General features: G+C 38.3%; 1 protein-coding gene across 1 annotated transcript in view; it reads left to right on the top strand.

Annotated features, from left to right (window-relative positions):
* LOC120001901 (integrin-linked protein kinase 1-like) overlaps positions 1 to 26,513 on the top strand; it is a 43,767-nt gene extending 17,254 nt beyond the window's left edge. The window contains exons 2-11 of the mRNA XM_038850421.1: positions 2,793 to 2,867; positions 15,717 to 15,833; positions 21,544 to 21,638; positions 22,732 to 22,852; positions 22,975 to 23,054; positions 24,335 to 24,394; positions 24,571 to 24,692; positions 24,794 to 24,879; positions 24,996 to 25,111; positions 25,998 to 26,513. Of these exons, the coding sequence (XP_038706349.1) occupies positions 2,793 to 2,867; positions 15,717 to 15,833; positions 21,544 to 21,638; positions 22,732 to 22,852; positions 22,975 to 23,054; positions 24,335 to 24,394; positions 24,571 to 24,692; positions 24,794 to 24,879; positions 24,996 to 25,111; positions 25,998 to 26,124 (999 nt within the window). The 3' untranslated portion in view covers positions 26,125 to 26,513. The remainder of the gene's footprint in view (positions 1 to 2,792; positions 2,868 to 15,716; positions 15,834 to 21,543; positions 21,639 to 22,731; positions 22,853 to 22,974; positions 23,055 to 24,334; positions 24,395 to 24,570; positions 24,693 to 24,793; positions 24,880 to 24,995; positions 25,112 to 25,997) is intronic.
* The last annotated feature ends 881 nt before the right edge of the window (positions 26,514 to 27,394 follow it).

Here is a 27,394-nt window from a genome sequence, read left to right as displayed (position 1 = left end):
AATTTTGATGATATTAAATCATTTATAAATGATAATGAAACATTAAAGCAATATTTGATTTATATGAATTGAATTTAAATGACTATATATTTTTGAGATAGTGCTGGAAATTAAGTTTTGAAAACAAACATACATGAACTAAGTTAGAGCATTAATTTTCCAATTATCATATCTTAACCAACTTAGGTCGAAATGACTTGAAACTTGAACCACATGCACATGAAGGCTTAATATATGTTATAGGACTATAATCATGAGAAATCAAGTGCATCACATATATATTTGGTCATATGCTTAAATTCCGCCAAAACTAGGTTTTACCTAATTTTGTGCATATGTGTTCTTTGTGAACGTGGTGAACCAAATGAACTCCGATTTAAATGAAATTTCGTGTGCATCTTAGTTTCATCACTATGAACATATTTGATTTAGTAAAGTTCAAGAGAAAAGGTCATTTACACTAAGTTAGCAAAATGACTTTGAATTTACACTTAGAATTTATCGGTTTCACTATTAGTGATCAAATTGTTTGGTTGAGTGACCAAACGATTTCCGATTGTTATAAAATTTTACATGGACATTCTAATACATATAAAATGATTTATCATGCAGTAATATGAATTTTCTGGGTTTTTTTTAATATAATTAACCTATGCGCTCTATATGAAGCTCTTTGAGCTTACATGCAATTGGGAAGTTCTACCTCCTATTTCCTTGTAGGTTAATCATCATTGTGGTCTCATATGACTCAGAATTCAGTATGTTCAAGAGTGGTCGAAGTCCAGTTTCTAAGAATGAGCTTGGAGCTCTAGGAAACTATGAAAAATCCTATATTTGCCAACTTTCCACTAAGGCACTTAATCAAGTTGAATGAATCAAACATTGAGGCTATTGGTTGTGGTCTTCATGGAGATACAACTCTTTTCAAACATGTGGGACAAACCTTGTCCTCTCTATCATTAGTGATATATTCTTGTTTGACATTTTCACTCAAGACATGTGCTACCAAGAAAGTTAGGTTGGTGAAATCAAACAAGATCCTTAACATTTTCACTCAAGACATATGCTACCAAGAAAGTTATGTTGGTGCAATCAAACAAGATCATTGACTAAGGGATCACTTTTGAAGTCTTTGATTCAAAATGAAGGGACAAGATGGCATAGTACAATCTACATCCATGGCTGAGAATTAAAGAGAGTTTGAATGGTCAAGATTTGAAGACATACATTGATCAAATGGTTGTGCATAAGACAACTTTCTTGCTTGCAATTTTTGACTTAAAAAAAGGAGCATGTGCAACGTCTATATGCTCTATGGTGGAGATTTGTTTGCTCAAATCATCAATGACCAAGATTAGGAGCTGCAATGGATGGTAGAGATCAACTCTTGAAATTTGATCCAATGGCTGCAAGCATAGGAGAGAATTGCCTTTAAAAGAAGATCTTCCCTTTCATACAACTTGGAGAAGCAAATTGAAAAATTATCCTTGAGAGAAACCTCTTGCTATCAAGTTCATCAATCATCAAGCTTTCTTGCTATTTGCTACAACAATCTTCTCCAATACAAGCCTCTACAATCAAGGACTTCTCACTACTCTTGCTTTTGCAAAAGGGAAGTTCATATATCCTTTAGGCTTTGTTTACTTACAATCTAAACCTCTCTTGTTCTTAAAATCCTATCTTTGAGAGTGTTGCTGTAATCTTGAGAGTTCCATACCAAATACCTTTGAGGTAACCTGTGAGAACCTTGGCTGAAAATCCCATTGAGAAATTCCCTTTGTTAGGGGAAATTGTAAACATTGAAGTTTGAGGGAGTTCTTAGAAACCCTTGGTGTAAGGAGTTTTGTGGGTCTCTTAAAACCACACCTTAGTGGAGTTGGGAAAATCCTAGGTTGGTGAATCTTGGTAGTAGACGTAGGAGAAGGGTCTCCGAACTACTATAAATCGCTGTGTTGATTTCTTTGTTTACTTGTTTCAAACTGCAGGATTTTCAAAACCCTAATCTGTCCGAGATTAGCAGACTGCCTTAAACTTTGAATTTTGATCTGAAATTTTGATATAGTGTTTATTAAGGTGTTGTGACATTGCATATAAAATTTCGTTGCATTTTGACATCATTTGATAGGTAAAATCTGAGTTGAAAAATCTGTGTGCAGTGTGTTGCTTGAAAATCTGTTTTGTGCAATTCTTGATTATTTGATATTTGATCATTCACTATATTGTATCACATCTTGCATTGGATTGAATATTGATTAGGAAAATCATTAGAGTCCAAATTTGTGTGCTACTTGTTAATTGCCATTAATTTGTTTAAATTGAAAAAGAGATTCCAATTGGAATTTGGGGACACAATTCACCCCCCCTCTTGTGTTAAACTCGATCCGTCAGAAATGTTATTGTTCTCCAAATGAGAAAGTACCATTGAGTTGCAGCTGCTAGATGAAATGTTGCTTTTGATTTAACACAGTTACAAAAATAGATATGTATCTTTAAGAGGTGAGTGGGGCGTTGGTGGTGGGGGAAGCTACAATTTTGAGAATTCGCATCACTTTGTTTATCCATGAATGCACATTTGGTTTCTCTATTGGGTAGAGGTGACCCTTGATTTTTCTAAATAGTGGTTTGGCTCTCCGGAGGGGGCAAGAACTGTGCGTGTCTCTATGCCATTTCGATCATAGACCATCTTATTTGTTAGTATTTGTCTATTTGTTAATGGGATGGTAGCTGTCTGGTTTGCTTTCCATTGTTACTCTTGGATATTTTATTGATTGAAAACAGATTTGTTTTGACAGCCTCTCGATGATGCAGAAGGAGCTAAAAAACACAGAGTGATTGTGTTTCTAAAATCATATGGTGGATTGTCTTATGTAAGTATGCTGTTTACTCACCTCACATTTTTTAGATATGTTGATATGTTTTCGGTTTCCGTCTATTCATTCCTTTTCCTGACTGCAATTCATTTTGCTTTAAATGCGATATTGAGCTTTGACCTAGCACTCACATAACCAGGCATAAATAAAATTTTTATTAGAAACTTTATATGTTCCCATGTTTCCTGGTCTCGTTCTTAGCTGCTGTATTCATTATGGAAATATTCTGCTATCATATTTATTACATTTGAAAATGATTCCAGAGTTTCTGAGTTATCTGGTCTTGTACTTCCCGTCTTGATGAAATTTATTATCATAAATTAGATCATTGGGGATGGGAAAAAACTACCATAGCCATTTATGCATCCATACTCTCCAAGGCTTCAATCTTTAATTGGTACGGAATATGGTTCAAGTCAAATGGTTCATTGGCGAGCCTAAAAATTGACCTCATTAAATTGGATACACATGTAAATTGCAGCTAACCATGTAATACACCTTTACAAACCTTGAATTACTTACCATCACCCATATTCCTGAAGAATTTGCAATTAAACAAACATGGTCGCAATTTATGAAGTTCAGTTAAGACTATGCTTTGGTAATCCTAAAAGCAGTTGTTTATAAATCTCTTGTTGTTCAAGAGGAAATGTCTAAATAACTTTTGTAAATCATTGAAAAAGCATTAATTACAAGGGTAATGCTAAAAGCCTTCTTCAGTTTTGAGCTTAAATCACAAAGACTTACTTGTTTCCCTTGTCTGCCCGTCAGTGCCCTAACATGGGTCTTCATTGGACTTAATCATTTTGGGTTTACTTTACTATTGGGCCTCTGTCTTCTATACTTAGGCTAAGGCCAAGTGTTCTTGAATTTCTCATTTACTTGAAATAAGAACCTGAATTTCTCATTCAAGTTATTATTCCAAGCCTTCTCTATTTATTAGAATTATTTTATTTTTAATTTTGCGCCTTGCTTCGCTCGGGCTAAGTGCGCCTTGCGCCTGGACGATAGAAGACCCTTTGCGCCTTGAGTGCGCCTATTGCCTTTGACAATTATGATTTAAATGAAACCAGTTATTAGAATATAAAAATATCTACTTTTTTAATTGCTATTGTTATATGCCTTATCAGTAAACTTTCAACTTTCAACTGTTAATGGTAATGTGATGTAGAGAAACAAAGAGTGAAGATTTCTTGAATTGAAGGAGAAAACTAACCGAAATGAAAACAGCTCAAAGAGAAGCTGGAAGTTCATTCAAATTCATAAAAATATTCTTTTCCATCCTCCCCTTCTAAACATGGAAGAACATCCTTATACATCGAAACTAGAATTCAAAAAGACAGTCAAACGACTAAGAAATTGTAAGATAATTCCCAAGACCAAGTAAGATACCTAGACAGATTGGTACTCTAAAAGACACAATAAATCCCAAGACTAAAATGTCATCAAAAGACATTATTGCAAAAGTTACTTCATCAGTCCCTCCTGGTTCCTGAAAAAATCATCCTCGAGTTCTAATCCTTAGACGAATCATGGCTGAAGATGCTTGAGAACGAATACATTGGAAGTGCAAATGTGGCTTGGCAATTGTACCTTGTAGCATTGTCATTAATCTTCTTCAAAACCTGGCAAGGTCCCACCTTACGATCATGCAACTGGTAGCTTATGCCCGATGAAATTCTCCTTCCTTGAATATAACCTTTTGACGTGAGCATCAGCCGCTACTTTATACTACATATTATTAACTTCAATTTTGTTTTCTTACTTGTTCATGAATATACTTGATTCCTTCAGCCATATCTTCAACCTTTAGACAAGCTTTCTTTCTTAAACGTTTGGAATGGGAGCAAGGTCAAGAACATGACAACCCATAAACAATCTCAAAAGGACTTTGCTGGGTTGTGCAATTGTAAGAGTTATTGTAAGCAAACTCAGCATATGATAGCATCATATCCCGTTGCTTGGGGTTATCTGCAACTAAGGCTCTCAATAAATTACCCAAACTTCGATTAACCACTTCCGACTGCCATCAGTTTGGGGATGATATGTTGTACTGAAGTGTAATTCAGTCCCCATATTCATCCATGAGATCCTCCAAAAATGTTCAATAAACTTCGAGTCATGATCTGAAGTAAAGGATTTAGGCATTCCATGAAGACGAAATACTTCCTTAAAATACAGATTTGCCATATTTGATGCATCCATTGTTTTCCGGCAAGGAATAAAGTGAGCCATTTTGGATAATATGTCAACCACCAGCTGCAACTTTGTTTTGGGAACCAGCTTTACGCTTTAAAGTAAATGTTTGTAAAAAACATACCCACTTTGCATAAACTCATTTGAGAATAAACTCATTTTGTACAAAGAAATACTGCCAATATTTTAAAACCTTGAGTCCTTGACAATAGCATAAAATTCCACATCTTACGTAGAGAACTAAAGTCGAGAACCACTTAGCTTTTCACTAAGAAAGCAATAGGCTGCCCTCTTGACTTAGGACAACACCAATGCCCTCTCCAGATGCATCACCATCCACTTCAAAAACCGTCCGAAAATCTGGTGCCTCACAAATCTTTTATTTTATCAATTGAAAACTTCTCTCAGCTTCTGGGGTCCACTGCAACCTTGTATAACCTTTTATCCAGTTCAATCAGCTGGTTATTGGGGCACTATGGTGCTGAAATCTTTGATAAAACACCGGTAAAAAGATACTTATACGCAGCCCATGGAAGCTTCGGATATCATGAATTGTATGAGGACTAGGCCATTCAAATATGGCCTTTACCTTTGACTGATCCACCTTAACACCCTCAGATGAAACAACATATCCGAGAAATTACACAATTGAGGTCATGAAACTACATTTCTTTAAATTAACAAACGACTTTTCCCTCCTTAGAGTTTCCAAAACTTCCGTAAATGTTGCAGATGAGCTTCTAATGGAGAGCCGTAAATAAGAATATCGCCAAAATAAACGACACTACACTTACGAATAAAGGCCTTCAACAGTTGATTCATCACCCACATGAAAGTGTTGGGTGCATTAGACAAACCAAAAGGCATTACAAGCCACGTGTACTACACGAATATGGTGATATCCATCTCGCAAATCCAGCTTTGTAAACAGTTTGGCACCAGCAAGTAAGATACCAATACAGATGGTACTCTAAAAGACTAAGTAATTCCCAAGACTAAAAAGTCATCAAAAGACATTATTGCAAAAAGTTACTGCATATTAATGCAATGCTTTTGAAGCTTCTTAAGGGAAGCGTACTACAATTGTAAATTTACAAAGAAGTAGAGCAAATAGATGCTACTTTTTAAAAGAGAGTGGAGAAACAATTACCTGCTTAATTCTTCATTGGGATTGGTCGAGGAAGATTTGTGAAATTGCTCTTAAGCTCATGTGACCTTCTTGGGTGATTGGCAATGCCTCCAACCAGGAACTAAAGTCACAGTCTTTCCAACATGCCATTAATGGAAGAGGAAATTTACTAGGATTCCTTTGGCCATGTCATGGAGAATTTGGTTGGAAAGTAATAGACGACCCATACAAAGAGTGGAAACTCAATTAGGAGTTTTCTTGTAGATTTGGCTTAGAATCTTCTTTTTGGATTGTGGGCAGTTGTAACTTTGATATTCTGTTCTGTTTTAGATGTATTTGATCTTTCAAAAGCATCATATAGAAAACCTCAAGAGATGGTAGGTAGGGTGGGAATTTCTAATGACTGGGTAATGATTTACTGGACAAGAAACTCTGAGTACAACTCTGTCAACCTTAGATGTCCCTAAGAGAGATGGACAAAGCTGAAAGTAGAACCAGCGACAACCAGACACCGAATTTCTTAAAAAGTGCATCATCAAATCCCAAAAAGATGCTAGAGTAATATTCATAAAAGAAGTCTTGCTTTTCACTGAATTTATCTTTGTGGGGGTGTGGGTTGGTGGGGTATTCAACATAGTTTATAGGAAAGAAAAGAAGAGCAGTAGCGGGGAAAATAAATAATATTAATGATAATAATACTTAAAAGGGGTGGATGAGGTGGATGTCTACTGGTTGAAGCTGTAATCAAGCCGAGTGCTTTGGCATGATTAGGTCAGCTGGATTGAGATATTGTATCAGGCTCAAGCTCAAGCTCCGTTGGAGCTTCGGAGCTTAAGACTGGCTTGAAAAAGTAGTTCAAATTTGAAAATTTGAATATCGTCTTTGACAAAGAAAGAGAAATTCAAGTGTTCTTATAAAGGTGTATGTTTTAATCTTTATACTATGAGGAAATATGTAATGTTGAAGCTAACTTTAGTTCGGTCAATCAACTTTTAGTTTAGATGCTGTTTAACCTATACATATGGTCAGCTTTTCAGATTATAAGAATACTATGAGTTTATATATGCACTTTTCAGTAATTGTCAATGGAAGTTGAGTGTCTGGTTTGATTGGAGTTGGAGGTGTGTGATGAAGACCAAATTCTCATATATTTCAAGGAGATTAATATTTACTAGTATTATAAATCGTTTAACATTATCAAGTTATTAAGAGAATATTTAGTTTCCTAGTTTGTTAATAATTGCCAAATATGAGGCTGAATTATAGGGTTAAGTTCTATTATTTGTAGTAATAGGTATATAATTAGTATTAGTATTAGTTTTGCTTGAAAAGCTATATAAGCCGTGGCTTTGTAGTTTGGAGGTATGAAACAAATTAATAAAAAAATTTGAGATTAATTCTCTCTCTCTTGTTTTCTTACGCAAGTTCGAGCAAGGGAAACCCTAGGTTTCATCATTGGTGCTTTCATTGAGAGGCTCCTTTGAATGGCAACCGACGAGGAACGACTCGATTCATTGGAGAATAAGCTACAGGCTTTATGCCTGGAGTTTCAAACTAGAACTTTAGATAGTCAACAATTGTTGGCTCACTTTGAAGAGGAGATCACTGCTAGCTACAAGGGACGACATCGACGTAAAAGTACCCGCAGTAAAACCCATCGTCACTCCCATGTCAGTTATTCTGGATCATCATATGATTCTCCAGTTCACTCTTCGTCAAGGAAAAAAGAGTTAAACACTGACACTGTAATTGTCGATGTCGAGATCGCGATGATCTCAACAAAGCATCTCAAAAAGGACAATAGCGTGGATTCCAACAAAGGTGATCATCACAGTGATGATAGCCAACCAAGGCCTACATCGGATACATCATAGCAATCATCAACGGAAGATGAGGAGGATGATCTGAATAAATCATCGACCTCTATTTTCGATGAAAAAAGAGAGGAAGACTTGAACGTTAATTCTATTGATGTGGGAATAGATGAATTATCTGTTCCAATATTCGACGATTATTCAGACGAAAGAGATTTGTTATTGCAAGAGGAGATCAAGGAAGAAATATTGCAGGAAAAATCAGACATTACTCAATTAGCAAATCCTGACAATATTATGGTGCTTGATGAATATGTTGATTTTGTCATTCCCAATAGGTTTAGCAAGGTCAAAAATCCTTCAGTCTCTTTGATAGTTGAAGTTGAGGGTTCAAGGAAGTATTGGTTGGAGACATGCTTCCTCTTTGATAGTTGAAGTTGAGGGTTCAAGGAAGTATTGGTTGGAGACATGCTTCTTCACATCAATGATGTTATTCTCGACAAGGTTTTTACTATTACCACTCTGTAAAATTCGAGGTCGAATTTTCTCTAATAAGGGAAGGCCGGTGCAGTTTCCTGATTTTATCTTTGAGGACAAAGATGCTTTGAAGGGGATGGGAATGATGAAGACCAAGATTCTCATATATTTCAAGGAGATTAATATCTACTAGTATTATAAATCGTTTAAAATTATCAAGTTATTAAGAGAATATTTAGTTTCCTAGTTTGTTAATAATTGTCAAATATGAGGCTGAATTATAGGGTTAAGTTCTATTATTTGTAGTAATAGGTATATAATTAGTATTAGTATTAGTTTTGCTTGAAAAGCTATATAAGCCGTGGCTTTGTAGTTTGGAGGTATGAAACAAATTAATAAAAAAATTTGAGATTAATTCTCTCCCTCTTGTTTTCTTACGCAAGTTCGAGCAAGGGAAACCCTAGGTTTCATCAGTGTGCATGCACACTGCACAGGGTATTCGTCTTCCTTTTTCCTACAAGCATCGTCTTGGAAGTCCTTGCTGTCATATCTGTTTTCTCTAATAATCAGATCCTTTATTTCTTAGGATTGAATCCTGAATCTCATGCCTATATGATTAAGCCTTAATTTGTCACAGCCCAGACAGGCTTGTTACTTATTATAGTAGTTAATTAGTGTGCTCTTTTGATAGCCGTTAGATGTGATATCTGTATTAACGGGTGGGATGATTGGGTTAGCTTAGAAATAGTATCTTGTAACTAGGGTTGGCCGCTTTTGGATGTTTTGGACTATTGTGTAGTTGTTGGAGAGCAGCCTCTCTCGAATAGGCATATCTATGTTCTATGTTCCTAGCTATTGCTGTATCTGAATCATATATTGAAGTTTCATCTCTTGTTCTTAGCTGTTGATCAACTCTATTAGGTGTGGAAACCCCAGACTGGGCACAGTTGCACTTGGGTGTGTGACAAATTGGTATCAGAGGCGCTATCGATTCTCATGGTGAAGACAAGGACTATGGCAGATAATGAGGTGCAAGCACAGTTACTGGAGGCGATATCGGCGATTACTACGCGTTTGGATGCACAGAACCTGGCTATTCAAACACTCAATGATCGACTGGACAATCATCCACCCCCCCCCACCGCAACCTCCTCCCCGAGAACAACCTCCCGAAGCTGTCGTTGTTGCCCGCGAGCGAGACGGAACTCTGAATAATGCGGCCTGGCAAAACCGCAATCCCCGCTTGGACTTTCCTAAATTTTTGGGGGAAGATCCTACGGTCTGGCTGCAACGAGCAAACCAGTATTTCTCTTATTATCAAACACTTGTTGCTCAGAAGGTGTTGATTGCAACATATCATATGGAAGGGCGTGCTGCTGTGTGGGCTCGTGATTTCCATACTGCTGGAGCTCTGCCCTCCTGGACAGAATTTGTTACCGCTCTGCAAACCCGTTTTGGTCCAGGACTCTTTGAGGACCCCATGGAAGAACTGATGCGTTTACGGCAGACTGGAACGGTGGAGGAATATAAGATTCGATTTGAGGACCTTGTGGCTCGGATTCAGGGATTGACGGATGGCCACAAATTGAGTTGTTTTCTGGGGGGACTAAGGGAGGAAATTCGGATACCGGTGAAAATGCTGATGCCCCAAACGATTATGGCAGCCCATGCTTTGGCCAAAATGCAAGAGGAAGCCTTACAAGCTGCTGCCCCCAACCTTCGCAGCACGCATTTTGGGTCTCGACCTCATCATCTGACATCTACGGCAGGTCAATCCTATACCACTCCAGCCCCAGCCCCTGCGCTCCCAGCCCCTTCCCCAGTGCTTACATTGCCATATCCTGGCTATGGTATGACGCAAGGGTCTTCTGTGAGAGCCTCGAATCCAGCACAGAACAAAGGACTTCCGGTGCAACGGATTACAGACCAGCAAATGCGGGAAAATAAATTGAAGGGCTTATGCTACAGTTGTGATGCTAAGTGGTCCCCTACTCACAAGTGCCCTACCCCAAAGCTTTTCTTTATTGATGCACAAGATTCCTCTTCACGGGCTGAGGGGACTGATGGTCAGGCCGAGACGACTCTGGAGGTGGAAAACCGAGACACTCAAACTGATAGTAAATATATCTCGGATACTTTGGGTCCTAATCCTGAAATCACAATGCACGCATTATCGGGCTCTCCAGCACCACGGACTATGCGACTCGTTGGCAAAATTGGGGCATATCAATTTGTGGTCCTAATTGACACGGGCTCCACACATAATTTTGTCGACCCTACCATTTCACAGAAGACACAATTGGGGACCACTAAGCACTTCTCGATACCAGTCAAATTGGCCAATGGAGATACTCTGTATAGTCAAGGGAAGCATTGTGGTGTTACTTTTACTATACAACATTTGCAGTTTCAGGCAGATTTTTTGGTCCTTCCCTTAGGGGGATACGATATGGTGCTGGGTATACAGTGGCTTCGAGGATTTGATGTGATTCAGTGGAATTTCCAGAACCTCACTATGGAGTTTACTCATCAAGGGAAGGCTTGTAAGTTAGTGGGCTTACATCCTCAGTCTTCCACCATGGTCTCTACGGTAAATTCTAGCAAGTTGCATGCATTGGAGAGACATGGAATTTTACTGCAGTTGTTGGAAACAGTTGCACCTCCACAAGAGTCGGTCATGGATGATACACTGAAACATTTGTTGGCTTCATATTCTGTTATTTTCTCTGAACCAACCGGCTTGCCACCAACCAGAGCACAAGATCATCGTATATTGTTGAAGGAAGGGGTAGCCCCAATTAATGTCAAACCATATAGATACCCCCATTATCAGAAAGCAGAGATTGAAAAAATTATTCAGGAGCTACTCAAGTCAGGTGTGATCCGGAATAGTACCAGCCCTTTCTCTTCGCCGGTATTGTTGGTCCGTAAGGCTGATGGCTCTTGGCGTATGTGTGTGGATTATCGAGCCCTCAATAAGGAGACCATCAAGGATTGCTTTCCCATGCCGATTATTGAGGAATTACTAGATGAATTGCACGGAGCAAGTATTTTTTCAAAGCTGGACCTGCGTTCTGGGTATCATCAGATTCGGGTAGTAGAGGAGGATGTCTCGAAAACAGCGTTTAGCACGCATGAAGGGCACTATGAGTTTCTAGTCATGCCATTTGGCCTAACTAATGCTCCTTCAACATTTCAGAGTCTCATGAATGCCATATTTAAGCCTTATCTCCGCCGATTCGTCTTGGTTTTTTTTGATGATATACTCGTGTACAGCAGATCACGAGAGGAGCATGGCAGGCATCTGGAAATTGTTCTTAGCCTCCTACAACAACATCAATTGTTTGCTAAAATGTCAAAGTGTACCTTTGGAGTCACTGAAGTGGGGTATTTGGGGCACATTATTGGCAACACGGGGGTGAGGACGGACCCAGGGAAAATTCAGGCTATGAGAGAATGGCCAGTCCCGAAGTCTGCCAAAGCACTGCGTGGATTTCTTGGCCTTACGGGGTATTATCGAAGGTTTATTAAGGGTTATGGCTCAATTGCAGCACCATTGTATCGACTACTGGGCAAGGATGGGTTTGTATGGACTGAAGAGATGACTACTGCTTTTACGGCTCTCCGCGAAGCGGTATCCAATCCTCCTGTGTTGGCACTTCCTGATTTTACTAAGCTGTTTGTTATTGAATGTGATGCTTCAGGTATTGGTATTGGAGCGGTTCTAATGCAAGGGGAGCAGCCTATTGCCTATTTCAGTCATGCGTTGAAGGGGAGAGCATTGCATTTATCAACATATGAGAAAGAATTATTGGCCTTAGTATCAGCTGTTAAAAAATGGAGGGGTTATCTCTTGGGGCATAAATTTAAGGTGAAAACCGACCATTACAGCTTGAAGTTTCTGTTGGAACAACATGTGGGCACGTCCACTCAACAGAAATGGATTAGCAAGTTATTTGGGTATGATTTCATTATTGAATATAAACCTGGTAGAGAGAATGTAGTTGCTGATGCGCTATCGCGCCAATCGGAAGAACTGGTTCATAAACAGTCTAGCATTTGTGCAATAACTATTCCTACTCTGGATCTAATGACGGAGGTCAAACTTTCTTATGAAGGGGATGTGTGGGTGACGAACGTAATGACACAGCTGACCGTAGATCCCACTTCTTATGCCAGGTTTGTGGTGAAGGATGGTATCTTATTCTATAAGCAACGGTTAGTGGTGGGAGAAAGTGCGGGCATTCGAGATAAAATCCTCAAGCAGACACATAGCTCCCCTCTTGCTGGTCACCCAGGATATGACAAGACTCTTCATCGCATCAAGAAGGATTTTTATTGGCCAAGAATGAAATCAGCTGTTAAGTGCTTTGTCCGGCAGTGTGAGAGATGTCAAACTACCAAGTATATTAATGTGCAGCCATATGGGCTTTTACAACCTCTCCCTATTCCATCCAAGATATGGTCTGATGTCAGTCTAGATTTCATAGAGGGTCTTCCAAATTCCGCGGGGAAATCGACGATATTGGTGGTGGTAGACAGATTGTCGAAATACGCCCATTTCCTAGCGTTATCCCACCCATATACAGCAACTACGGTAGCACAGACCTTCTTAGATAATATTTTTCGTTTACACGGCATTCCCGAATCAATGGTGACTGACAGGGATGCTATTTTCACTAGTGCTTTCTGGACCAAATTCTTCGATTTGCAAGGCACTCAATTGAATTTCACCACGAGTTATCACCCGCAAAGCGATGGCCAAACTGAAGCTGTAAACAAGGCTCTTGAGCAGTATTTGAGGTGTTTTGCTGGAGCTCAGCCAAAATCATGGCTTAAATGGTTACCGCTAGCTGAGTACTGTTACAATACCACTCCCCATTCTAGTACCAAGTTAACTCCATTTGAAGCTGTGTATGGGCGACCCCCACCACGTCTTTGTGACTATATTCCCGGAACCACTACTATGGCTTCGGTGGATGAACATCTAAAATCTAGAGAGGAGATCTTAAGGGTCTTGCGGCACAACATTGCAAAGAGCCAGAACAGCATGAAAAGATTTGCAGACAAAAAGAGAACTCACATCTCTTTCGAAGTGGGGGAGTTGGTTTATTTGAAATTACAACCGTATCGACAGTTATCAGTTGTTCAAAGGCAAAATCTGAAGCTGGCGCCTCGATAAAACGGGCCCTTTGCAATTATCAAAAAAATTGGCACTGTCGCGTACAAGCTGGAATTACCTTCTTCATCTCTAATACACCCTGTTTTCCATGTGTCACAACTGAAGAAGCACATAGGTAATTCTATGGTTGTGTCTGCTACCCTTCCTCCCTCTAATACAGAAGGACAACCTATTCCGACACCAGTAGCTGTTCTGGACAGACGTATTGTGAAGAAGGGCATGTCTCCAATGACTGAATTGTTAATCCATTGGCAAGGGCAGGACACTGCAGAAGCAACTTGGGTTCCATATGGCCGCTTAGTGGAGCAGTTCCCAGACCTTGTGGGCAAGGTCTTTTGAGGAGGGAGGTTTTGTCACAGCCCAGACAGGCTTGTTACTTATTATAGTAGTTAATTAGTGTGCTCTTTTGATAGCCGTTAGATGTGATATCTGTATTAACGGGTGGGATGACTGGGTTAGCTTAGAAATAGTATCTTGTAACTAGGGTTGGCCGCTTTTGGATGTTTTGGACTATTGTGTAGTTGTTGGAGAGCAGCCTCTCTCGAATAGGCATATCTATGTTCTATGTTCCTAGCTATGGCTGTATCTGAATCATATATTGAAGTTTCATCTCTTGTTCTTAGCTGTTGATCAACTCTATTAGGTGTGGAAACCCCAGACTGGGCACAGTTGCACTTGGGTGTGTGACAAAATCCTTGCTTATCAAAACCAAAAACCGATATTCCTAACTTGTCCTATCCCTTGATTATCAATACACTTCTAAAAGTCGAAATCTTCATGAACATACATGTTGACATTTTTGATGGAATAAACTCTGAATCAATGTTTCAAAAAGGAAAGAGAGAGAGGGGATAAATCAGCTATTAAATGTACTGTATTTCTATCATCTCTAAATTCTTAGCAAGCAGGTCAAAAATAAACTGGCTTGAGGGTAAGGCCACTATGATGAAGGATTCCATTTTTGTGGTAGTCTCGCTGGAATTATATTTTCGTTGACTCATCAATTTGGATTTTCCATGTAGAGTTATATATCGGACTGTGTTCCAGGTTAACGGTCCAGGTTGAGCCCAGCCCGATAATTTTTACGAGCTTCTTGGCCTGACTGATAACCTTGTTAAGCGTGTAATGAGTTATCGGATTCGGATCAAGTTACACCTGGTGGCTTACACCTGATGGCCTGTGGTGTCTCGTCATGTCAAGTTAAATTCATGTTACTGTTCCTTTTTTGTTCTTTCTTACACAGTACATATATTAACATAGATAATATATATACACATTATTTTCCTGTTGACATAGGAATACCTATTTAATTGATACTATAAGAAAAAATTAGGCACAACATATTGTGTATTATTTTTTAAAAAAATTTAGTATATCTTCAGTTTTGGTATTCAGAAATCTCCGAATTTAGGCTGCATATAATATCTGTTTAGTTAATTGACATCTGCTATTACTAGTTAATCAATCTTTCATGAAATTCACATGTCCGTAGTGTTTTTCATGTCCCTTAATTGGCCAGGTATATAGGAGATACAAGATGTATTGCTAGCAAATGCAGTCTGCTGTTTCAGCATATTTATAATTTTAAAATTATTTCAGGGACCCGATAACCCGAAAATCGTCAAAACATGTACCCGAGGCTCTACCCTATTATGAACTTTTCGGGTTGCGTCTGGCCTGGACTGATAAAATTGGTTTACCTGCCCAATAAGCTCTGGGTCGGGCTGAGCTTTCAAACCCACTCTACAGCCCTACTCCATGAGTGAATGTCAGCAACATTGCGGATGGTTAAGTTTTTGAGCTGGTACTTTGTTCTTTGATTGCTCAAGATTCTCAAATGGTTCTTCCTGCATCAATTATTTTGTTAAGATCATGTAAATTAAATGCTAGTTTTGTTCTTATGTATGCTCAGTTAATGTGTTACTACTTACTTCACTGGTTGAAAGGGAAAAAAAATGTAAAGTCATGCCTTCTCAATGCTCAAGTGCAACATATCAATATGTAGATTTTTCACTTAGCTAATTATGTTGGCATTATGTACTATGCAGGGTCAAAATGGAAGTCATTTTGAACCAAGTCCTGTCCGACCTCCTCTGCCAAGCAGGTCTGACTGGGAAATTGACCCTTCTGAGCTGGATTTCTCAAACTCAACAATTATTGGAAAGGTGTCCCCTGCCCCCTTTCTACCTCCATCAGTTTTATACAGACATAGCTGGGTGCAATGGGCAATCTGATTTAAGTATATATTGATTTGAAAACTTTGGTGGTTTGTTTTCTTTATTGAATTTTCTACAATTTTTGAGTAAAAATATGATTCCAAAATGTGTACATGACTTTAAAAATTCTTATAAGCCTTCCATAATGCTAGTTGTGCTATTTAAACCCCTTTTTGTCTTTCAACATTACTTTCTCATGTAAATGTGTGGTATCTGACCAAATGAGATCTAAATTTGTTCCTTTCTAGCGCTTCTGCACAGTGCTTATTCACCATCAGGAAAGACAGAAATATTCTGTCCAAGTCTTTTATTGTCTCCCTTCTCTGTTTTTATATCACCTAATTAAGTTACCTAAACTTGGGACGAACATCTCTTTGTTGGACATGTCCAAACCATCTTAGATAATTTTCTCGCATCTTATCTTTTAAGGGGGACACTATAATGAAAATAGCCAATCGGCCAGATCACCTAACAATATACTATATATCAGCTATCATTTTAGAATACAGATCAATTATAAGATTGTTCACTGCTACATAGTTAAACTTGTCTTATAACAGTGCAATTCATAAAACATAGGTTTAATCATTGTCAACTTAGATGTCCATTCACTTTGCTAGAAAATATCTGATTCAAGAGCTTTGTAAGAGAGATGATTTCCTTCAAAATGACAATTCAAGTCTTTGTCCTGTTGGTTTTACGTTGTTGTCAATTTATGTCTCTTATTTTTGTAGAGCTTTACCAATGAATTTGTAAATGTTGGAATGTTGAGGTTAGTTTAGGAAATTTACTGCAATTTGTTTAATGAATGTATGTTAGATTATGACAGATGTATGACTAGGATATATTGTCTAGAAGCTGCTCATGTACTGTCTTCTGTACGTGTGTTTTCTAGAACAAAAAGGCTTGTATCTCTTGGATGTTTTATGAATGAAAAAAATCAGATTTTGTGTGTGATTCTCATCTAAGTTTTCAGTTGATTCTAGTAGCTACTAACTGTTGTGCTGCTGGATTTGTATTTCAACTACTCTTGTGTTATTTCCTGTGTTGGTTGGATTGCTGGTTGTTGACTGTGAGTTGCAGGAATCACAGAGTGTGTTGTTTGTGTTGATTTGTGAGGCAGTCAAGCTTACAAGTGGTATCGGAGCATCTGTTCTTGAGGGGCTGTGGTGACTTTGAGTTGATTTTTGGGTTTACAAAGATGTCAGCTTCTTCATTGCCTTCACCTCCCATCTTCTCAGGTGAGAATTTTGATTTTTGGTGTGTAAAGATGGAGGCTTTTCTCATGGCGCATAATCTCTAGGATGTTATTGAAGAGGGCTATGATCCCGCTTCACAACCTGAAAATCCACGGGTTGCTCAGATGAAAGAGTTGGCTGAGCAGAAGCAGAAAAACTTCAAGGCTCTCACTTTCCTTCACTCTGCCTTGTCTGATGAGGTGTTCTCTAGAATAGTAGGGATCAAATCTGTAAAAATGGTTTGGGACAAGCTTGTTGAAGAGTTTCAGGGAAGTGAGAGGGTAAGACAACAGAGGTTGTTGACTCTCAAAAGGGAGTTTGAGTTGTTGAGAATGAAGGAGACAGATACCATTAAGGGGTATTCTGCAAAGTTGAATGAACTAGTTAGTCAAATGAGGTTATATGGAGAAGATATATTGGAGCATAAAGTTGTTGAGAAAATACTAATTAGCTTACCAGAGAGGTTTGAAGCTAAAGTCTCTGCAATTGAGGAGAGTTGTGATTTGAAGAAATTGACTATTTCAGAAGTCTGTAGTAAATTGCAAGCACATGAGCAGAGGGTTAGTTTCAGACAGGATGATATGGTGGAAGGTGCTTTTCAAGCTAAGCACAAGGGTAAGCAGCAGAATTCTATGGAGGGAAAGAAGAAATTTTTTGAGAAAGGTGGTAAAGGAAAGACTTCTGATAGTTCCAATTCAGGAGATTCTTCCAAAAAGGGCAAGTTCCCTCCATGTTCTCACTGTGGGAAGACCAACCATCCTGAGAAGACATGTTGGCAGAAATATGGGAAGCCAAGGTGTAGGTTTTGTAACAATCTTGGCCACATTGAAAAGAGTTGTAGAGCAAAGCAGAATCAGGGTCAAGCATCAAGTGGTGGTGGTGCTACTGTCTCTCAGGAGGCAAATTATTCTGATGATCAGAAGCAACAATCTCATGATTCTTTGTTTATGGCTATGTGTGACTCTCAGGTTTCTGGTCAGAATGTTTGGCTGTTGGATAGTGGCTGTACTAGTCACATGGCTAAAGATGAAACTATGTTTACCAGCTTGGATAAATCTGTGAATACCAAGGTCAAACTTGCTAATGGCCAAATTGTGCAAGCTGCTGGAAGGGGTACAGTGGTTGTGTGTACTAAACAAGGTACCAAGCTAATTTCTAATGTTCTTTTAATACCTCAGTTGAAGCATAATCTGTTGAGTGTTGCTCAAATGCTCAAAAAAGGCTATGCTTTGGATTTCAAAAATTGTAGTTGTACTATCTTTGCTCCTAATGGCAGTAAGATTGCTACAGTGCAGCTGGTGGATAATTGTTTTCCTCTTTATACTAATTCTGATAAACAGCTTGCTTTGAGCATTAGAGTAGATGACACTACTTTGTGGCATTGTAGATATGGCCATTGTAATCTTAGTTCTCTAAAGTTGGCTACTGATGGTGGAATGGTGAGGGATTTGCCTGAAATAGTTCTGGACCAGCATGTGTGTAGTGCTTGCCAGTTTGGGAAGCAGCATAGAGAGGCATTTCCCACTGATAGTACTTGGAGAGCCAAAGATAAATTGGAATTGATCCACACAGATGTTTGTGGACCAATGTCAATTCCTTCTCTCGGACAAAACAAGTACTTTGTATTGTTTATTGATGATTATAGTAGAATGTGCTGGGTATATTTTATGAGCAGCAAGGCTCATGTTTTGACTGTGTTTAAGAAGTTTAAAAATATGGTTGAATCGCAAAGTGGAAAGAAGATTAGAGCCATCAGGTCAGATAATGGATCTGAATACACTCAACTGCATTTGATCAGTTCTGTGAGGATTCAGGGATTGTACATCAGCTCACTGTGAGCTATACTCCCCAACAGAATGGGGTCTCTGAAAGGAAAAATAGAACCATTTTAGAAATGGCAAGATGTTTATTGTTTGAGAAGAAATTGCCTAAGTTCCTATGGGCAGAAGCTGTGTACACATCAGTGTATCTCCTTAACAGATTGCCATCAAAATCTGTCAAGGAGAAGACTCCAATTGAAGTCTGGTCTGGAATCAAACCTACTGCCAAGCATCTAAGGATATTTGGCTCAATCTGTTATGCACATGTTCCTTCACAGAAGAGGTCAAAGCTTGATAAGAAGTCTGACTTGGGGATATTTCTGGGGTATTCATCTCAGTCTAAAGGTTATAGAATTTATAACTTGGAGAGCAAGAAAATCCAAGTCAGCAGAGATGTTGTATTTGATGAGCAGTCCTATTGGGATTGGGACAAACAAACAATTCAGAAGAGTGTTGACAAGCAGGAGGAGTATGTACCTACTAGTGTCACTTTTGAAAAGTCTGATGAAATTGCTGGCTTAGATTCTAATGATGACAGGCCAGTGGTGAAGCATAAATCTCTCTCTGAGGTATATGAAAGATGTTGTGCAGTGGTTGTTGAACCTAGTGGTTATTCAGAAGCTTCAAAATTCCTGGAGTGGAATTCAGCCATGGAAGAAGAGTTGAATATGATCAATAAAAATCACACTTGGGAGCTTACTGAAAGACCACAGGATAAACAAGTGATTGGTGTGAAATGGGTTTATAAGACCAAACTCAACCCGGATGGCTCAGTGTTTAAGTATAAAGCTAGATTGGTGGTTAAAGGGTACTCTCAAGTTGCAGGTGAAGATTATGGTGATACATTTGCTCCAATAGCCAGATTGGATACTGTGAGACTTATTCTTGCACTTGCAGCACAATTGGGTTGGAAAGTATACCATTTGGATGTGAAATCTGCTTTCCTAAATGGTGAGCTTTCAAGAAGATATCTTTGTTGAGCAGCCTGAAGGGTATGAAGTTCCTGGACAAGAGAATAAGGTGTACAAGCTCCATAAAGCTCTCTATGGCCTTAAACAGGCACCAAGAGCTTGGTACACTAAAATTGATTCTTATTTGACTGAAAATGGCTTTGTGAGGAGTGGTAATGAACCAACTCTGTATGTGAAGCCTGGGAATGATCAGTTGATAGTGTCCTTGTATGTGGATGATTTTCTTGTCACTGGAAAGAATTATCCTCTGTGGAAAATTTCAAAACAGTGATGAAAAATAGATTTGAAATGTTTGATTTGGGTGTTATGTCATACTTTCTGGGCATGGAAATTCATCAAAGTGAGGATGGTATTTTTCTGTCTCAAAAGAAGTATGCACTTGAAGTCTTGAAGAAGTTTAAAATGCTGGAATGCAAATCTGTGGCAGCACCTCTTGTGGTGAATGAGAAACTTTCAAAGGATGATGGAGCAGAGAAGGTTGATCCTTCATCCTATAGGAGTTTGGTAGGTAGTCTTCTTTATTTGACTGCTACCAGACCAGATTTAATGTATGCAGCCAGCCTACTCTCTAGGTTCATGAATTCTCCTAGTCAAGTGCACTCTGGTGCAGGGAAAAGGGTGCTGAGGTATTTGAGTGGGTCTGTGGATTGTGGCCTTAAGTATAGCAGGGATGATGATTGTACTTTGAGAGGCTTTGTTGATAGTGATTGGGCTGACAACTTTGATGATTCTAAGAGTACAAGTGGTTATGTGTTCTGTCTTGGCAAGAATGTGTTTTCATGGTGTTCAAAGAAGCAGGAGGTTGTAGCACAATCTACTGCAGAAGCTGAATATATATCAGCAGCTGCAGGATCAAATCATGCTATTTGGCTCAGGAAAATTATGGTTGATATGGGTTTTATTCTTGAAGGTGCTACTGAGAACTTCTGTGATAATCAATCTGCTATTTCAATTGTCAAAAATCCAGTGCACCATGGCAAGACTAAGCATATTAAGGTGAAATATCATGCTATCAGAGAAGCAGAAAAAGAAGGTGATGTTAAATTGAAGCACTGCAGTTCTGATGAGCAGTTAGGAGACTTGTTGACCAAGGCATTGCACAGGAAGAGATTTGAGCAACTCAAGACCATGCTGGGGATGTCTAAACTTAACCTCAAGGAGGAGTGTTGGAATGTTGAGGTTAGTTTAGGAAATTTACTGTAATTTGTTTAATGAATGTATGTTAGATTATGACAGATGTATGACTAAGATATATTGTCTAGAAGCTGCTCATGTACTGTCTTCTGTACGTGTGTTTTCTAGAACAAAAGGGCTTGTATCTCTTGGATGTTTTATGAATGAAAAAAATCAGATTTTGTGTGTGATTCTCATCTGAGTTTTCAGTTGATTCTAGTAGCTACTAACTGTTGTGCTGCTGGATTTGTATTTCAACTACTCTTGTGTTATTTCCTGTGTTGGTTGGATTGCTGGTTGTTGACTGTGAGTTGCAGGAATCACAGAGTGAGTTGTTTGTGTTGATTTGTGAGGCAGTCAAGCTTACAGTAACTGGGTATGCTCTTTAAGTTCTGGGGTTATGATTTTCGGTGCATATTATTTATGGACTCTCACTGATGATGGCTGATACTGGCAGGGGTCATTTGGTGAGATTTTAAAAGCTTACTGGCGTGGAACCCCAGTAGCTGTCAAACGCATTCTTCCATCTCTTTCAGATGATAGATTGGTGATGTAAGTCTCTTGTCTTCGAAATATCTTCCTATTGTTGGCTTCAATTCAATGTTTCTTACAGCTGCCTAACTTTCTCCTTTTTTTGATTAAAAATATATAAATATCATGTCTAGCTGTACCTTAATAAAAAAAGAAAAAGACTACTATGATGTGGTGAAGGAGCTCTAGGAAAATTATTGTCAATCATAAGATGGTAGTAATATCTATTAAGATTAGTTACTTTGTCATCCGTGATTCAACCCTGTAAGTTAAACTTGTTGGGTTGGATCATTTCACATCATTTATATATATTCTAATACTCCCCCTCACGTTTGGGTTGAACAATGCGACAACCCAACACGTGCACAACAAACAAGGCTCAACATTATGGCTACTTTCACACAAGGTCCACAATTAGGGTAACAACGGTGATTTAAATTGCGAAAAGTACGTGCACAACAAACAGTGCCCAACATTATGGCTACTTTCACACAAGGTCCACAATTAGGGTAACAACGGTGATTTAAATTGCGAAAAGTAAGGTTTGAACCCAAGACCTTTTGCTCCGATATCACATTGAGATTTGTTACTTTGCCATTCAACCCAATAAGTTAACTTGTTGGGTTGGGGCATTTCACGTCATTTATATATATATATTCTAACAATATCAATTGTGTCCTGGAATGTATCTGAATTGACAATGAACCAGAGCTTGTTAATTGGCCAAGAAAGTCGTGGAATTGTAAATAATGATGAACATATTCTCTGTAAGCATTGAATTTTCATTGCTAAAGACAATTCAACTTTTCATTCATTCTTTAGACCATTCAAAAATTCTTTTTAGACTTGTGAGGCATTCTTCCCGTAGCCCATCCCAAGCATAGATAGAAGAGGGTTGCGCATATGTTGTGGACTTTAAAAGATTGTTGCAGCTAGTGTTTGAATCTTGCAGGGAACCAATAGTACAACAAAATCCAATTAATCTTACTATCAGTTCTGTAGAAAATTGTTAATTTGGTTCTTTTATAGCTTTTCTCTAAATTCCTACTTGCTTAGTTCACTGTTGTAGAAGGAATTTAAATTCCTTGATTACTTCTTACTTTCTATTTTTCAGTCAGGACTTTAGGCACGAGGTTAATTTGCTGGTGAAACTTCGTCATCCTAATATAGTTCAGTTCCTGGGAGCTGTTACCGAGAGGAAGCCCCTTATGTTGATTACTGAGTATCTGAGGGGGGTAATTGAATGCCTCTTTGCCTCTTTGCCTTCAGTTCCACATTCAGATTCCTGTTTCAAAGCTGTTGATAATTATCTGGAATGATCAACTTCAAAATTTGTGGTATGTATTTCTTGTCATAGGGAGATCTGCATCAGTACCTCAAGGAAAAGGCTGTGCTTAGTCCTTCAACTGTCATCAACTTTGCACTGGACATTGCCAAGTAATTGAGATATATACTTACAAAAGTAGTCATCTTTGCTACACGACTAACCATCTTGTTGCAGCCAATGCTTTTGTACTATTGCTCATTGCATCTATTTTTTTTTTTTATATATTTATATTCTTAAGCTATGTTTGAATCCATGTAAATTCAGTTTCAGGGTAGAAAAACGATTCATTAGAGAGCAGCACACTCATTATTCTATTTCAAAATTATTTTTAAAAAGAAAATGCACCTTATTTTTAACATTTGACGTAGATTTCTTCCATGCAACTTGCTTAGCTCAACACAGTTAACTTCTTACAAACTTCCGAGAGTTCAGTTTTGGTGTTTAAGCCAACCGACATGGCAATGACATGATTTAGTTTTGGTTCTTAGCTGACACCTTATTTTAATGGGTCAATCAATCTGCCCCCTCTGTAGGCTTTCCCAGATTACAATTTAGGTTTTTTTTGGCAGATACTAATGTCATTCTCATCTACTAAATTTTTAGTAATTGTTGCAATAAGAATTTCAACTTTTGTAAATCATCTGCTGGAAAATTTAACCATTGAGGCAATATTATATCTTCCCTTTGACAATTTGATGATATTATTAAGAGGAATCTTTTTCCAAGATTTCCTCCTCTTTACAAGTATATATACCCTTTCATGCCCACCGCTCTTTCTCCATTAAGCATGCTGTTAGCGGATGATTAACACTTCTTTTATGAAGTTTTCAGGAAAATGTGGATAGTCACAATATTAGTCCTTTATAGATTCTTTCTTGCAAAGGATGAGGTGGACTTGAGTTGAACCCCTTTTTTTTGCCCTATAAGGGTTTGTTTCTTTAACAAAGATTAACGGAAATGCGAAATTTTTTATTAAAACTGTCTCACATCTAAGGAAGGAGAAGTGATATTTTGCTGTACTGTCATCAGTTTGTCTCTTTCGCTTGTGGACATATTATCTATCTCATGTCAGGCAGATATATGTAGTTTTTGAAAATGGCCATGAGAAAATTGAAATGTTTCTTTGCCTGATGGACTGCTTATATGTGAGCAAAAATGATTTTTTATTATTATTTTATTGTTGAATATGCTTTTTTGGTACAGGAAGATACCATTGAAATATGTACAATTGCAGGATCAAGCTCTAGCCTTAAAATAACATTCAGCATTTCATTATTACTTGGAGGAAGGGCAAAGCTTTTGCAACATTTTGTACCCTGAGGACATTGCCAGAGTTGTCTTACTATGCACTAGCTTCTTAGTGTCTGAATTTTTCAAATCTTGTGTGCAGAGGAATGACTTATCTTCACAATGAACCGAATGTCATAATACACCGAGACCTAAAACCAAGGTGAGTTTTGTTTCTGCATTAAAATTTCATCCGCAAGTGATCGTTTTCTTACTAATAGCTACTAGCTATGAATATTCTTGTCATTCATTTTCCTATTTGCTGTCATGGTTGAAACTATGTGTCCAGTACTTATAGCATCTTTTATTTCCGTCTTCGTAATGCTGTTTATCTTTCAGGAATGTTCTTTTAGTCAACTCCAGTGCAGACCATTTGAAAGTTGGAGACTTTGGACTAAGCAAGCTCATCAAGGTTCAGAATTCTCATGATGTTTACAAAATGACTGGCGAGACAGGAAGTTGTGAGTATCTCTTACAATGCTATTTAAAAAAAAAAACACTCAAAAATATGATCTATCTTCTCATACTCAATTGTTGTTATGAATTTGAAACAAAACAAAAGACCGGTATATGGCTCCTGAGGTTTTCAAGCATCGGAAATACGATAAGAAGGTTGATGTTTTCTCCTTTGCAATGATACTCTATGAGGTAATGTTCATTTCGCTTTTAAATAGGGGGGCAATACTCATTTTCTTGAAGAAATAGGATTGATATGGGAAGTATGTTAACCTATTTATAATTCATGACCTTCACAACTGGGCCAGATGCTTGAAGGAGAACCACCACTTGCAAACTACGAGCCTTATGAAGCTGCCAAGTATGTAGCAGAAGGGCATAGACCAATTTTCCGTGCAAAAGGATATATTCCTGAGCTGAAGGAGTGAGTACATCTTGAAGACTTCTGCTCTTGACTCTTGTCTTCTCTCCTTTTTGTGCGTGGAATGTCTACAAGAAATTGACTCTCTTTTTCGCCTCAAGATATACTTTTCCATTCTACAATTGCATCTGAAATATTAAATTACCATCCACCTGTTCAATTTTTTTTTATGCTCAAAAAATATTAATTACCATCCAGGACCATTAGTTGGGTGTCATATTGAACTTATTAAGGTGAAGAGGCACCATTTTGAGCTGTATTATTTCTAGATTTTTCCTTTGTGAACAGTTTATATCAAATAATTGTTTATATATAAGAAAGAAAATAAAAATATTGTCGAGCCATTAAACCAAATTCCACCTCTGGATGCTTAAAGTTGTGTTTTAGGTGTCATCGCATGCTGCATTTACAATTGTAGTATGAGAAAGGAAGATGGGCTTTAGTTGTTGCTATAGGCGGCAGTTTCTTCGAAGGGCCTGGAAACCAAGGTTTTGATTTTGCAGATCAGTACACCAGAGGAAATATGGAGATTTGATAAAAAAGGCTAGAAAGTAGGATAGTTTCCTTCATCTTTCTAATGTATTCTGGTATTGGTATATATAATTGTAAATTTTACTGGTTGAATTGTTTGTCAATTATATTCTGTCCTGTTATCCATGTTTACCATCTAATGTAGGATTTCATTCCTCTGTTAAGTTCCAGTTTCTTCTCCCACTTGCCATGATTTGTTGTGTGCTGTATTTATTCTAGGATGAACTATCCAACAGTTACTCACTTTACAAAGTCTTTTTCTGAGCTACGTTTTGATAGATAAAACATTCAAATAACAGTTCCCGGGGATAATCCGGGCCTATGGGTTGCTCATTTCCTTTTCTTTTAATGTTCGAAGTTTAATGGAGCATTGCTGGGCTGCTGACATGACAAAAAGACCTTCTTTCTTGGATATCCTGAAGCGGCTTGAAACGATCAAAGAAAATCTTCCAAGCGACCATCCCTGGCACATATTCAGTACATAAGACACAGTGAGGTATATCGAAGTCATGCTCTGGTTTCTACCAGTATTTCCTGTACTTGTATGTGCAGATGCTGTTGTAAATACACTTGGCTGTGGAAAACTCTAGAGTCCACGAGATTCGGTTCATTTTCAGTCACAAGTTGTGTAGGTGAATTTTATTAGATTCCACACTTTCAGGTCTTCTATCCTGATCAGAGGAGAGTGTTCAAAGAATTATATTGATATAGATTGTTTGGTCATCGGATTAGGGTTTCTTTACTTTTTCTCCGAATTGTAATTTTGTCAGCAAGCCAGGTAAAAGTGATAATAAGCATATGTTCCACATCATTTGCTCTTTATGTTCTTTTTTCAAACAGTTTAAATGAGCTTCCAGACTCGTCAGTTGTGTTCCTTGTACATACCGGATTTTGTGATCTTGCGGAATATTATTTTGATTGCCACGACTAGACGACTTTGTTAGCGAGGTGTCTGCTTTATTAATCATTTGATGAGATATGTTCTTATGTGTTGTGGATATTAAAACTTCACGAGCCATCAGCAGATTGAAGATTCCACAGTGCTTATATAATTTGCAATGTGGCCGCACATGGCTTTAGTCACACGTGGAGTAGCCTGGGTAGTAGAGCGTATCTTGGTATGGATGAGTTAGGCAAAAGTACCCGGGTTCGATTCCGTGTGTATGTTACATGTTCACAACTGAATTAAGACATGTAGAAGTTGGTCCCGGGGTGGGCCCTGGATGGGTTCTCCGTCAACAAAAAAAAAAACACCACATGGCTTTGTCACTAGTTGTCATCACTATCACGGTTTCAAATCTAGTTTAGTTTGATTCAATGATTGGAGATATTCTTCTGTGATTATTTACAAGCATGTGAACTAAGCTGTACGGTTGCAAATGATAAAGTAGCTAATATATGCACAATGGAGCATACGATCGCAACAATTTAGGGTACAATCTGTGAACCCTATAAGATGAATGGAGCCTAGATCCATGGTCTCAAGTAATGTCATTGATGCTACTACTTATTCTGCATCGACTGGCCTGCCTTGTCCCACCAGTTCTAGACGGCAAGATTGAAGCCTTAACATGAGCAGATTGGGCAACTCAGCCCTTAATGCCCAAGAGGCAAGGAAGTCCTCAAAAATACGCCAGTCAAAAAGTTTCTCCACATCCTCTAAAAGGGATCAAAGGATCGTCGGTTGCCATTTTGCAACAAAGCAGTGCTGCAGTGCACATATTTTCTCAATGACCTGTTCGACACCCCAAATTT

The sequence above is a fragment of the Tripterygium wilfordii genome, chromosome 7 (genome assembly GCF_013401445.1).
Source record: "Tripterygium wilfordii isolate XIE 37 chromosome 7, ASM1340144v1, whole genome shotgun sequence".
Lineage (NCBI taxonomy): Eukaryota > Viridiplantae > Streptophyta > Magnoliopsida > Celastrales > Celastraceae > Tripterygium > Tripterygium wilfordii.
The sequence above is the reverse complement of the archived record's forward strand: the minus strand, read 5'-3'. Positions and strand labels throughout refer to the sequence as shown.